Raw genomic sequence first — 15,133 nt, forward strand, 5'->3', positions numbered from 1 at the left:
CGGCAGGAGGTGGCGACTGTTTGGGAGGAGACCATCCAGCAGCGGATAGATCACGGCCGACTTAGACGACGCCACGATGTGTGCCGCGGTGTGACCCGTCGATGCCCTATGACCCACGATGGGGGACGCCGTTAATCTCCGAGCGCGTCGACGAGCGCTATCAATCAGGACTCCACGAGAGAAGCACTTAGAGGAATGAAATCAATTAATTGTGGCGAGCTCGCTGTGGCACGTGTCGTGAGTGCGCAGTGGCAGCAGAAGCGGTGGTGGACGCGTGGGTGACTTCCGTGGGGGGTGGGGGGGGTGCTGAGACACTGACACCCCCCGCTCCCGTCAAAGGTAGGTGGAGTAACGGCTCGATTCCATCCATGACCGACACTGCCACGTGTCCAAAAAAAATAAAAAGCTGACGAATAACGCTTAATGATTGCGTCGGTTGACAAACGTGGGGAGGTTTTATTCCGTCGTAAATCAATGTCGGCGGTGGAGTGGTAACAATCGCTGCGTTATAAACCTTGCCGACCTAAGCTGGATTCCCGGTGCGTGGCCATCGTGAGTGATGGCTGATATGTGAATCGGGCTTGAGCCCCGTACGTTTTTTTTTTTTACACAAACAGAAAATAAAAAATCCCAAATTTTGTTCTCGATTACCTTATCGGCGTCCTGTATCGAAACGTGCCCATTTGGATATGGCGCAGTGCAAGTTCTCAAATCTTGGCGTTTTGGGAACGGCCAGTGGAAGCGGATATTACAGAGCTACTACAGAGAAATTGCTTCTCGACACTTATTCTCTGACAGAGCAGCGCTCGGCACGAGACTTTTAACAAATTCTCTAAAGTTGTAATTTAGCCAAATTGAGTGCAAAAACACAGATTTACCGCGGTGGGCTTCCATGTGCAGCCTGTATGTATGTTTAACTTCTTTCACACCGGTACGTCGCTGACCGGTGCTAATCGTAGGTGTGCAGTCCATGCCCTCCTGGGCCAGCCAGCCCCAACCTACTTTCATGAACCCGCAATCACGCGGTGCGGTGAAGTATATGGCACATTCTAACCAACACCACCAAGGGGGTGGGGGCCTTCATCCATCAAAGGCGTTCAGAGGGCTGTAAAACATTGTTATATCTAGAGACTGGGTCACGTCAAATTAATGTGGAATTTGCACCCCTTGCTCGCGACCATAGTGTGGAGAATTCAAAGTAGCAATTCTTACCTGGTACAATACAAGAAAAACTAAACGCTCTCAAACTATTTTTTATTTTACCAGGTGAGGCCCACTGAGATTTTGTAGCTGTTTTTCAGAAGCGACCTGGCCACATGATAGCTCAAGGAAGTGATTTGTGTGGATATTTCTAACAGCCAAATACTACAAACGCGTGATGTTGATTCTAAATGTGGAGGGGAAACCCGGAGGACACGCAGACAAATCCACGCGACCACGGAGAGCGAGACGTGCAAACGTCCAAATATACAGCAGCAGCAGGCATCGTCAGGGTCGGGATCGAGCACCACGACCTCCTGCATACCTGGCAATGTAGTTAACATCTCGCCACCGTGGAATGAACAAGAATAACAAAAACCCTTTACACAGACTATTCTACAACTGCTGCTTTGCCTGTGCACGTGGCTTTTCTTTTGGCAGCTGCCAACAATTTGTGACCTGCCTTGGCATCGTGGCTATTCTTAGTTTGGAAGGAAATAACTACGGGGAACAAACGGAATATGACCGATTTGCCCTCTTCGTAAGGGAATGCTGCCCGTATGCAAGATTTGCCCACCAATTGCCGCCTTTTGTTTTGGGTACGAGAGGTTGTCGCAATCATGTACTTGTACGTACGTTGGACTTCGTTGACACCGTACGTTGCCAACCGTGCTACTCGGAGGTGTGAGGGTCGGGACAACGAATCGCAAGCAGCACTTTTAAAGAAATTAGTTTTCAATACAGACAAAAGGTGTTCAGGCATGGTGTTGGCCAACCCACCCCATAGCAGAGGTGTGGACTCGAGTCATGTGACTTGGACTCGAGTCAGACTCGAGTCATGAATTTGATGACTTCAGACTCGACTTGGACTTGCATAACAATGACTTTGTCCCACCTCTGAGGTGTGGACTCGAGTCATGTGACTTGGACTCGAGTCAGACTCGAGTCATGAATTTGATGATTTCAGACTCGACTTGGACTTGCATAACAATGACTTTGTCCCACCTCTGCCCCATCGTGTACCGTGTCAGCCTTAAAAGGTGCCCCTAACAGCTATATGGGGCATCTTTGCCTTCACATTTTTCACCGTAAGTAGCCAACCGTGCAAATCGGTGGTGCTGGAGAAGCACAAAATAAACACAAAGCAGTTCTAAAGAAATTAGTTTTCAATCTAGATTTAAAAGTGCATAGCTCCAGTGGCTTTGTAATATCGCAAGGCAGAACGTTCCAGACGGCCGCTGAAGCACATCTGAAAGCGCCTGCGCGATGCAGCGATCGTCTTTGTTCGATGGCTAGCCAACACAAAATGCAACCTCTTGGTTTTTTGTGTATTGTCGAACACAGGCTGTAAAAGGCCCAGAAGGACAGCCAGCAACAAACAGCACATTTTAAAGGTTTAACAGATGGCAGTCAACGCGTTTCTAGAATTGAGGAAGATGACTTATGTGAGCTTGCGGGGGAGACTCCGGGAGAGAATTCTATACAGTGGAACAGTGCGAGGGAAAGAAGCACAGAGAAGATTTGTTTTGGTGACCTGCAAGTGTGGTGATGGTGGTGGTTGAGTAAGTGGGGTCGGTGAGTAATTGGGATTGAGTAACTGGGTGGGTAAGTTGGTGAGTGTGAATGCGTGAATACATTCAAGTGTAGTGGGGGGGGGGGGGCGGTGGTGTAGCGGTTAGCGCACTGCTCTACGAACCCAGTAACCCGAGTTCGATTCCCGTTCACGGCCACGAACAACACCAGCGGGGGTTATTCGAACCGGTCCTGGGCCTCCCCTAGGTCGCCTCGGCCTCATGAGTACGTGGGTGCGGTGTGTAAACATCACCACTCGGGGAGACAAAGACGCTCCGGGTGTGGTGCTGGCCAACCCCCCATCCCCTCGTGTGCCGTTCTGGCCAAAGATCCCAAAAATAGGATCACAGTTTGGGGAATTTTTCGGCCAAAGATCCCAAAATAGGATCAGAGTTTTGGGAATTTTTCGGCCAAAGATCCCAAAATAGAATCACAGTTTGGGGAATTTTTCGGCCAAAGATCCCAAAATAAAATCAGTTTGGGGAATTTTTCAGCCAAAAATCCCAAAATAGGATCAGAGTTTGGGGAATTTTTTGGCCAAAGATCCCAAAATAGAATCATAGTTATGGGGAATTTTTCGGCCAAAGATCCCAAAATAAAATCAGTTTGGGGAATTTTTCAGCGCCAGTTTCTGGGCTGCCTTTCCCTTCCCGCTTTGGCTTCGGCTTTTCCCGCTGCCTCCCGGAGCAAAAAACTGGCGGCGCCTTACAAATCCCCTGCAGCAGTTATTTTCTTTTGTTGACAAGAGGGCGATCTGCGTAAATAAAACGTACAACAAAAAAATGAACACTCATGTTGGCCACAAGGTTGGGTCACAAAACAGCCTTTTATTTATCAAATGAGACATTTCGACGACGGAAGAGAGACAATCGACCATAGAGTCCATCGCCACCAATCTGACTCCCCCCCCCCCCCTGCCAATCCATCCATTGCAACAAGCTTCAGTAGGTGGGGATCCTACCGTAAGGGGGGAGGGGAGGAAAGGGTGGGGGAAGGAGGAATGGGGGGGGGGGGGCACACACACGCAAGGCTGATGTGTGCCCTCGCTGGCTGTCGTGAGTATATCGGCACTGTCGGTGCGGTGAGGCTGGCTGTGAAAGAAGGTCACGTATGCGTACTCTGAGCCAGAGACTTTTTATGGCTTGGTTCTGGCTTTGCTTGGCAACTCTCCGATGGGATGGAAAACCGTCCACCATCCTGGTACCGCGAGGGTCCCATCTGCCGGCCGGGATATGCCAGTAGAAAACGGGAAGACAAGGCCCCTGTTAACTAACACAGTTGGGCCGATCCACGCTGGGCACCCTTCACCCCCAATTTCCCCCCCCCCCCACCCCCGATGGTCGTGGAGACACGGCAACGGGGTCACCCAGCGCTAGCCGCGCGTTCTTGCGTGGGCAACGCAAGAACGCGTGACACGAAGAATGAATGCGTGACACGAAGAGGAGATATTCAAGCAAGACGTTTCTCCTGTTGGGAGCGCCATCCGGGTGGCGCTACGTCTACTACGGCTAGCTCAGGGGTCGGCAGCCAAAAAAAACGAGAGCCTTTTTTTTTCGAATTGGGTAAAATCAAACTAAATATTTCAAGAGCCGCATTGCACGTGAATAGGAGACTGTGGTTGCCCTTAATGATGTCACGAAACGGTCTTTAATGAGCCACATGCGGCTCTGGAACTGCGAAGTTGCCGACCCCTGCCCATGGTAAAGTGAACTCTCATGGAAAACTCGACTTCCATCCATGGTCAGGAGTCGGCAACCACAAATAACGACAAGATACCTTTTTCGAATTTCAAGAGCCCCCACGGGTATTTTTCCCAGCCTTGGGGAGGGGAGGTGAGGACGCGTACAGGTGGTGGATTCGGAAAGTTCTCAATGCCAGCCAGAGTCGGGCAGATCCATAACGCATTGAGAGACCCAGAACACATTCAGAGACCCAGAGTTCCCTACACGCAGATGAGCGGACTCGCACAGAGATCCGCAGGCTCGCCTCGGGGACCCCATAGACTTACACGAGACATTTTAAACTGTGCTAGCAGTAGCTGCATCATCGTCGTCGGCAGCGCTTTGCTCGCATGGAGATGCAGAAACTCGCTTTTGGACTCGTAGACTCGGGTAGAGACCCCAGTGTCCCTTGTACAAAGACCCATAGACTTATATAGAGACCCATAGACTCGGATTGGGACCCATAAACTCGCACACTCGGAGAACGTGGCATTGGCTGCGCCGTTATCACCGTTTCGGCGTCCATGACTTTGCATTCCAATTTACTAACGAGTGGTCCACCTGCACGCGTCGTCAACCGAGATTAGGGGGGGGGGTGGGTGGGTGGGCGGGGGGGGGGTAAACCCGAGGTGGACATTGGAGAGGAGCCCTCGCCAATAAGAAACATCGAACCCCCCCCCCCACCCCCCTCTCAAACTCGCTCTGCTTGAGGCCCTCCGGCTAGGGCTGAACGATTAATCGATTTCAAATCGATATCGCAATTTGAAAATATGCGATTAGCAAATTGCAAAGGCTGTGATTTTTTGCGATTTGAAAAGTCCGATTACTTAATGGAATTGTTTTATTTATTATGAGAACTTTATTTAACGTAACAATTGTTCCAAGTTTGATTGTTCTATTTCAATTAAACATTTTAATAAATACGTTAGAATCGAATATTGGAAGTTCTCATCCTTGCATTACAATATAAAGAGCAATTCATATTTGGATGGTATCATGTGGAAATGCTCCACGTTTTAAATCTATTGCAGAGTGAATATTGAACTGAAGCTTGACTTAAAAAAAATTAATCGCAATGTCAGACAAATCGCAATCAGACATTTTCCACAAATCGTTCAGCGCTAGTCTATACCAGCATGTGCCGCGATAGAAATGATTCTCGATGCGACGCGACGCAGTCACGGGGTCGATTCGTGCCAGAAAGCGGCACTCTCGTGCAACTGGTACATTCCAGTGCTTATAAGGTTAGAACTTTCATTATTGTCCGTTCATTATTATTTTAGAACTGTATTATTCGTTGTTAACTTCACCGTTATTTCACGAGTACTTTATCTGGAGAGGGGGGAGAGTGAAAAAAAAAAGACGAAATATTTTTGCGGAACTTAAACGAGCGACGATACGATCGCCGTCTCGACGATGCTTTTTATCAAACCGGGCGACGCGGGGCGTGCCGTGGATGTGTCATCGCACGGGAGTGTCGCGGGCAAGCCTGCTTTTTCGAAACGTACAAAAACGACGTCTTTAGCGATTCGCGGATGCGTGGCCACCGCAGCATTGAGTGCGTCTGCTGCACCACGGAGATGAATCTCACAATCAATGTTTTGCCGGCAAGCTGTCAGGCAGCGCTGCATTAGAGAAAGTCACGGGTTTATCGGCATAAGGGACTACCACCACCAGCTTACGCCCTTACCTGTACATACTCCAATATTACTGCACCCTACATCACTATAATCCTATAAACATGTTTATAGGAATATAGGGTACTACGGAGGACGTTAATGATAGTAATAATAATAATTAAGGCGAGACTGATGTGGCGTTGCCAAAAAATGCATAGCCGGAAACGGCGTTCCGGATGGATCTGGCTGAAAGGAAGCACCGATTCGACGCGCTGCTGTTGTATATCCACCAGCCCCATGTGTCGGTGATGCAAACCCAACTTGAAAAGCTTTTTTAGTTTTTCTGGATATTTTTTTTCCAGGCACAAAATATAGGATTTTTGTTTAATATATATGCTTTTGTTGTCGTAATTTTTATACGTAAAACCAAAAGTCAAGTCACAATTATGTACAATATATACAAAGTAAAATCCTTCAAAAACAACCAAGACAGTCTTTGGCATTTTAAGGCGGTAAAAAAAAAGCTTTTTTTCTTGTAAGTGCTGCATCGTTTATACAGAGAGAGACGACATCAATGCCTTGCAAACGAGAACGCACGGGGGGGGGGGGGGGTAGGATAATGGTATATTATAACAACAAGGGGATGTCAACATTGGACTTGATAATAACAATAATACTCAAATGTCCTTAAACATTTTTTTAACGCGACCGTTAAAAATACCGCCGCCACCACTTTGAATATTACCCCAACAGTTTTGTACAATAATAATATATTAATATAGGCGACTTACATTGAAAAGTAAAAGTACAGTGAAAAGGACAAGTCCTGTGCAGATTTTAACGTTCCACTCTTGAAACCTTTTCGACTGTGCCCCTCCCTCGTGTCTGTGTGTGTGTGTATATTACGTGTCTGTCTGTGTGTATTACGCGTCTGCGTACACGCAGTCAACTCTCGATTGTATCCTTGGAGGTGTTATAAAAACATTTTTTATCATGATATCGGCAAAAAGAGATGGGCTTTCACCCTTTCCGGCAACAGCACAAGGACGTGTTTAACGCTTTCAACGCTTTCACGCTTCCGATTACGTCATACACGTGTACGTCATACACGGGTGCGTCATACACGTGTACGTCATACACGTGTGCGTCATCGGGGAACGGAACCGGAAGGGAAAAAACGAACGTGACTTTATCGGTACCGACGCTCCCCCAAGGCCATGCGGCGGGAGGGCGAGTGGCACAGTTTGGCGCCAGCTATGGCAGTGCGGTTGTGTCGCTACAGTTCTCTGCGGTGAGGACGAAGTCTTTAAAAACAACGGCGCTACGCCTCCTCGAAATTCAAATTAACGCTAACCGCTTATGCGTTCCGAGATTCAACGGTGAACGGGAACCCACCCTGCAACTTGCAGTTGCCTCGGAATGGGAAAGGGTTTAAAAATATGCAAATAAAAGACATCAAGTCTGCATTAACCACACCATGTGTGTGTGTAAAACATACAAACAGACATTATTTGATAATGTATGCATTGTCCCTGAATCTGATTGGCCTACACCAGAGAGACGGCCTTCTTTTTATGGCCTTGCCTCACCAGTGTTAGCATTGCCTTTGTGCTGTTCGACTTCTGGCGTTCTCTGGTCCAGCTCTTGATTTGCTGCATCGGGCGGATCGTCAGGGCCAAAGGTTAACCAACCGTGCTCTCGATTTTTTTCATAATCTCTGATAATTAGCTTAACGCGTGCCAGTTCTATTTATCTGCTTGCTCCCCATACGTCACGGGTTTTCCTCTGCGCCCACGTGACCCGACTGGACATCTGTGAACAAAAAGAGCTTTGTAGGTCATCGGATTACTCCAGGATAAATAACTCTCCACCCACCGCAGATATTCCGAATTTCCACCGCTGGCTCAGGGCTGTCGTGTAAACAGACGCGCACCAATGCCTCGATGCAAATTTTCTAAGGGAAATCACTTGTTACTTACTCTAAGTGTCTTTGTAAAGTCTGATTAACACAAGTTTTGCATTATCTGTGTCATTTTTTTGTATATGTCTTTGGGCCCATCCATTCCCCAGTTAATCAAGAGTTCACCGTGTGTACAGAGCGTTAGTTCAAGAGCTTATACCATGAGCAAAGGTATAAAAGCTAAAAAGTCCGACTCGCACAAATTAATCTATTGCATGTCGACTATGGTTTTCTTCATAGTTTATCACTAATGCCTCTCAGCCGTATAAGAGTTACGATCCGTATACCAGAGTACCATAGAGTCCTAAAATATAACACGGTAAAAAAAGTGCTAAAAACAAACCGCCAAGAATAGACAATTTAACGCGCGAGCTTTCGCGACCAATATTACGATTCCGTTGCCGACCTTTGGGTCGGGGTCGTGCAAGCATACGGTGGTGTCACACCCTCCTCCGCCCGGACCACAGCCGATTTTAATCAAAGTCGTCGAGGTGAGTTGAAAGTGCCGCACTTAATAGTTGGGCTTCGGCTGCACAGTTGACGGTGTTGGAGCACGATCCGCAGCGGCAATACATTGGCACATTTGTTCACGCGACTTAACCCCTTTACGTACGTGTACGTCATCAAAACGACATGGGGGGGGTGGGGAAGGAACGAAGTAACTTTATTGGTACCGATGCTCCCACAAGGCCATGCGGGGGGGAGGCAGTTTGGCACAGTTTTGTCGCCAACTATCGTTTAGTGCTGTGGTCGTGCCGCTGCGGTTCTGTGCGGTGAGTCCAGTACAACGCCTCTAAAAACAAGCACGCCACGCTGCTCTAAATAAAATTAACGCTTAACCGCTCGCGCGTTTCGAGATTCAGCGGTGAACGGGGACCCCACCGCCCACCGCGCAACTTGCAGACAGTCTCGGAACGGTGGAGGGAAAGTGTTAAAGTGTTAATTGGCCGTGTCGGTGGGAGGAAGATGTATCACACACACACGATCCTACTCCGCGCCGTGATCGGACCCAAAAATCAAACGCGAATGGTAACAATAACCTCGGGGCGGTTCATTACGACGACTTATTGCGTTGAGACAGCCTCGCTCGTGAAAGTTTTTGGGGCGCTTTGCCTGGGTGGATGGACACGCCGTCGTAGCCGGCTGGGCCCTTTCTGTGACATTTTCAAAATAAAAAAAATCCAGTGTCAAGTGCAATTTAAACTTTTTTTTTGCGTTGTGCGAGCGATGTCCATTACCCATTGGTAGCGACAGTGAAATTTTTCTCCATGGAGGGACTACTGTGTGTTGTCTTGGTGTGGTCTGGGACTGCTTTGCTGTTATGTTGTTGCCTTGTGCAACCTTGGGTATCGGTGTTCTAATGCAATTTGAACTTGTACACTTGATCTACTTTACATATTTATTTTTAGTGATTTGCTTGCCTTTTCTACACTTTGCATCCCTATCGGTTTTTAGTTATTATTATTTGTAACTTTCTGACCCACCCCCAACTGTGGACATCTGTGAAAAAGAGCTTCGTAGTCCACTATAAATACATATTCTGATTTAAGTGATTGTTACGTTGAATGGTATGGGCCACGAGTGGCTGCAGGGTGGGGCTTGGTGAGGGACTGGGGTCGTCACGTTAACCAATCACTGCACACGTGTATGTACACACAGTGTATATACTGTGTGGCACACGAGGGAGCAACATGTAATGCATCTACCAGCCGCCGCAGACAGTCAAAACCATTAACACATGGGTCCATCCTGTAACCAACTCCACACCTGGCCTGGCACGTCGGTCGAACCACAACACGTGGGCCTGTCCATTGACCTCCTGCCGGCGAGTCTTCAACAATTCACGTGAAGGCCTCTGAAGTGCACCTAGCCTGGCACGAACGCCGTGGCGAAGCCACAGTGGCTTGGTGGCGAATGTCCAGCCGTTTATGGTTTTTGCAGCTTGTGCGCGTGCATGCGTGCGTGTGTGTGATATAACTCTATGCGTTCACGCACGTACATTAATATAAACCTAATTTTATTTTCAATATAAAATCGTTGTCTACGGTTCTCTCTCTCCCCCCCCAGCTTGGTCGCTTCCTCGAAGGGCAAATCAACAGGCAGGCCCGAGTCAGCTGGTCAGGGTCATGCCCTGCGAAACGACGCTCATGCCAAGCTGCGATTGGCCGATGCGAGCCAGCTCTGTCCTGGGGTTGCCGAGTTGCGTCAGCGCGGAGGACACGTGCTGAATCACCTGCTGCTGCTGCTGCTGCTGCGAGCAACTCGCCTGCTCCTCCGTGGGGCTCTCGTCTTCTGCAGCACACACGGACGACGCATCGACACGCGGGGAAACAAAAACGCGCTTCGTCAGAAGTCGTGTGTTTTTTTACATACATTGCAGAAACCTGGGTCACAGGTCGGGGTTGGGGGGGGGGGGGTGCTGCCAACTTTTTCCCCACAGATTGGAATCTTAATTTATCCTGGAGAAATCCGATGAGCTATGAAGATTTTTTTTTATTACACAGGTGTCCAGTCGCGGCACGGTGGGTCAACGTTACGACAGCGAACCAATACAACAAAAACACGATAGGAGTGAATCGTGTAGGAAAGGTCAGAACATCTCAACGTGCAGACGTTCCCGGGCGGGATAGGGTTGATGAGCGTTCACGCAAGCGAGAGGAAACCGGAGCACACGGTGAAAACCCACGGACACATTGGCGGCAATGACGCTCTATTCCTCCCCCACCCTGTACAGATGGAAACTCAGATGGAGATCCGTCCAATTGCTGTGCCGCCTTCCCCTGGCGAGCCAGGGGTTACGATGGCACCTCCTCGACTGCACCACGGTAAGAAGGGGAGTCTAACCAACATCTGTGCGTGCGGTGATCCGCCAACCCTCGCTGCTGCATCCACACACTGCTGGATCACTGGCAAGCCACGTGCAGCGTGTAGCCACCACCACCTCATTGAGCAGCGATGACAACGTCTTTTCTGGAGATGGTATTTTGTTTTATTGGGCAGCTGTTGTTCCCAATTGCTAACAACAACGTTCCTCAAGCTTCACTCCGTCACACGCTATCCCATTCCCCGTTCGTGGCCAACACCAGTGACCGAATATCTGAACCGGTACCAGGGCCTCCCCTAGGTTGACTCGGCCTAAAATGAGTAAACATCGCCCACTCGGGAGACAAAGGCGGCCGGGCGTGGTGTTGGCCATTCACCTCACCCCCTCGTGTGCCATTCCGGCCTTCAAAGGTGTTCGCTAACAATACTTGCCCCAACTGTCTTAGGGCTATACAGGGCATCTTTGTCTTTGCTATGGATAGCCAAGAAAACAGGCTGTGTATCTGCGTTCCCCCCCCCCCTCGCCATAACTCCTTACACAGGGGTGCACTAAACCTTTAAGAAACGGTAATTATACTACGCAATAACAGTTTATGTGTATATATTTTTTTTATGTGCGTCAACACTTTCTCGTATTTAAATGAGAACGTATCATTCCGTTCCGCGTGCCGGCACTTCCATTTTTTTTGTCCGTTCCAGAATCTCGCGCTCGTTTATGACTGCGGGTCGTTAGCGAGTGCTGGTTAGCGAGCGCTGTGTGTGTGTGTCTCTCTGTGTGTGTGTCTCTCTGTGTGTGTATGTGGTTGTGTGTGTGGGGAGCGGTCGTGCAGCGATTGGCGCGCTGTGCTACGAACCCGGCGACCAGGGTTTGATTCCCGCTCATGGCCAACACCCAGTGACCGAATATCTGAACCGATACCTGGGCCTCCCCTAGGTTGACTCGGCCTAAAACGAGTACCCGGTGCGGTGTTGTAAACATCGCCCACTCGGGAGACGAAGGCGGCCGGGCGTGGGGTTGGCCACCCCTACCCCCTCGTGTGCTCTGCTGGCCTTCATAGGTGCTACTCGCTATAACAGCAATTGCCCCAAAAGTCTTATATGGGGGATCTTTGTCTGGCCATGGTGGTAACTCTTTTTAACATATTCGACCTGGTTGGCTGAGCGCACGGGCCCAGCGACGGCAAAGTTGCCGGCAAGAAAAGGGCACTGTTAAAGGTGTCAACAGGTGAGAGTTTGTACGGTGCTTGAATTGGAGGGGCCCCCATATCACTGGGGTGCAGGGCCACGGTCATCAAGGTGGAGCAATCAAGGAGTAGTGAGGTTTAAGGCAAGAGCAATCGGAGCAACACACCATACGGTGGTGCCCGTCCGCGATTGCCAGAACTGTTGAAGTCTTCCCAATTTCCCGTCTTTAAAATCGAGTAAGGTGACGTCATTGCATTCATATAATATATGTGTGTGTGCGTGTTTATAATGGTTATGTTAATTTGACGGTCGGTGTGTGGCAGAGAAATTGGCGAGCGGACTTACCGTGATAGCCCTGTGCTTTTTTCATGTTACTGACAGGACAGTCCTTGTGCGCCATCAACAGCTGCTTCAGCTGGGAAACCTCGTTTCTTAACAGGGCCACCTCGTTCTGGTGGAGACACAAAAGAAGACAGCCTTAACAGACTGTTGGGGCAGTCGGTGCTGGATTATCCTAGTAGCAAAAGTAGCTACATATGTAGCTACGGGCCCCGCACTTTCAAGGGCCCCGCGCTAAATGCTTTCAAGCTTATCAATTCTGGTTCAGTGATTCTGCACTTGCTCTATTACTACAGTACTATACTGCCTTAGATTTGTATTAACGACTGGGTGTTTAAGATTAGCGATTTGTTGTATTATCTTGCAAATGCAAGTGAAACATTTATGTGTTTTTAATGTAGGGGCCTGTTATAACATATGCTACAGGCCCCACGCTAGCTTAATTCGGCACTGGGGGTGCAAGTGCTGTTCTCCACCCATGTGCCTTGCGTGCATATCACATCACCGCTCCCAATCCTTGTCCAGACATTCCTACCGAAAGAAATGTTCATTCGGCACTGCATCACTCCACCAGGAGAATAGCTCCCCCCCACCCACCCTCTCCCCTGGGGAAGTTGACGTCGCAGAACCACTTCTCAAGTCTCTGCAACGGGGGCCTTCCTTTTATCCACACTGGAGTTAGAACCCCTCCAGTGAAGCTCTATCACCAGCAATTGCAGGGCTGCTCCTTTACAAAAGCTCCCTTTGTTTTTGTAAGTGGACCGCAACAGTGCGCGTGCACCTGCAGCTGCATGTTGGTCTGCGTCAGCTCCTCGGCCTTCTTCTCCAGCGAGCCCACCCACGCCTTGCGCTTGAGGCGGCAGCGAGTGGCGGCGGCGCGGTTGCGCTCGAGGAACTTGCGCCTCCTCTCGTCGGGGTCTTCGTCCAGGACTCTCCGTCTCCGCCCGCCGCCGCCGCCGCCACCGCCAGGCTGCGGCGTCGCCACGAGCGGCAGCTGCGCGGGAGCCCAACAGCGACGCTCGTCACAGCGATGCATGGTAGTAATAATAATAAGTATTGTTATCATCTTCTTGGTTCTTTCGCTGTCTTTCCGACAGACCTGTTCTTCACCTGAGGACGGCTGCTTGCGTTGTGGCCAAAACGTTGTGAGAATTATTTTATTGTTTTATTTTTATTTTATTATTTCCCTTCTACGTGACTTTACCGAAAGAACCAAGAAGATGAATCCCTGCAGTCACGAAAGCTTTAAATCGAGTATTGTTATCGTTATAACGATAATTAATTTTTGTTATCGACGGTCGAGGGTGATAACGGAAGAGCAGCGGCCGAGCAATGGAACGTTTCCGGGAGGATCGATTTTTTTTTTACAACGCTGCTTCCAACACTAATCAAATCGAGTCTGGTTTCCGATGTAGCGTGGCGCTGTCGATTATCTCGAGCGGTATTTTTCGTGTCGAAGTTCACCTGTTGTGAACCCCGTTTTGAATATTGCTGATTTTCTTCACAGAGAAAACGCATCGGCAAGTGGATGTTTGTACTATGGGGGAAAATACGGTCCTATTTTTACGAAGGGGCGCTGTAGAAGCGGGTGCCGGTCTGTTATAGACTTAACTTGCTGATCTCGTCAAGAGGCATAAACCATCACGAAAACTCCCGGTCATCCTCACAGCAGCGGCTTTTGGCTGGCCGTCGAACAAAGACGATCACCGCATCGCGCACGCTTTGAGATGCGCTTCTGCCGCCGTCTGGAACACTCGTTCGGAAGCCTCTAGAGCTATGCACTTTTAAAACTAGATTGAAAGATAATTTCTTTAGAACTGCTTTTTTGCTTAATTTGTCCTTTCCCAGCACCACCTATTAGCACGGTTGGTTACGCACAGTGAAAGATTTTCAAGACAAAGATGCCCCAAATAGCTGTTAGCAGGTACCTTTTAAGGCTGGCACGGTACACAATCGGATGGGTGGCCAACACACTATGCCTTGAACACCTTTTGTTTCCCCCAGTGGCGATGTTTTTACACACCGCACCAGGTGTTCACTTGAGTCGACAATAGGGAATCCCAGGATCGGTCGGATAATCGTCACCGGTGTTAGCCATTAGCGGGAAATCGAACTCGGGTCTCCAGGTTCATAGCGCAGCGTGCTAACCCCTACACTACGGCTCCCCACCATATGTTTAACATGCATAAAATGCGGACGTAATTAGCAAAGCAGTAGCGCTGGTTGACTCCGCGTGCAAGCTCGTACCTGCTGCATCGTGGGCCCGTGGTGCTGGTGGTGGGGGTTGTGGTGGTGGTGCTGCTGCTGGTGGTGGTGGTGCTGCTGGTGATGCGGGAGGTGCGGAGGTTGGTGGTGGTGGTTGTGGTGCGGGTGGTGGTGGTGGTGCTGCTGGGCAGGGTGAGCCACGTGGGGCTGGTGATGTAGGGGCTGTGTTTGCCCACACACGGCCATGCCCGGTGCCATCATCCCCATGGTTCCGTTGGGCAGGTGTGGAGGCGGCTGCTGCTGCTGACTCAAGCAAGCTTTGAGCCTCTGCAAGACAAATCCCGCGCCTCCCATTAGCACGTGCAGCGCGCAAAGACGTTCAACGCACACAAGTGAGACGCAGTTAAATTACCGAAGGCAACAGAACTGCACTGGCATGTGGACGTCGCTAAGAATGACAGGTTATTAGGCCCCGGGTGGGCATGTATCGCGCGCTGGGTGTGGGCGGT

General features: G+C 49.6%; 1 protein-coding gene across 2 annotated transcripts in view; it reads right to left on the reverse strand.

Annotated features, from left to right (window-relative positions):
* Positions 1–4,129: 4,129 nt before the first annotated feature.
* The window catches only part of LOC133349706 (cyclic AMP-responsive element-binding protein 5-like), a 133,330-nt gene continuing 122,326 nt past the window's right edge, over positions 4,130–15,133 (reverse strand). The window contains exons 4-8 of one of the 2 annotated variants that reach the window (XM_061563384.1): positions 14,667–14,951; positions 13,201–13,413; positions 12,426–12,531; positions 10,306–10,364; positions 4,130–7,924 (exon numbers count right to left, since the gene is read on the reverse strand). In XM_061563384.1, coding sequence (XP_061419368.1) covers positions 7,862–7,924; positions 10,306–10,364; positions 12,426–12,531; positions 13,201–13,413; positions 14,667–14,951 — 726 coding nt within the window. In that variant the 3' untranslated portion in view covers positions 4,130–7,861. Of the gene's footprint in view, positions 10,365–12,425; positions 12,532–13,200; positions 13,414–14,666; positions 14,952–15,133 lie in introns of both variants that reach the window. The other variant, XM_061563383.1, reaches the window with a different exon arrangement.

The sequence above is a fragment of the Lethenteron reissneri genome, chromosome 31, assembly GCF_015708825.2.
Source record: "Lethenteron reissneri isolate LAM-NWPU_2019-01 chromosome 31, ASM1570882v1, whole genome shotgun sequence".
NCBI lineage: Eukaryota > Metazoa > Chordata > Hyperoartia > Petromyzontiformes > Petromyzontidae > Lethenteron > Lethenteron reissneri.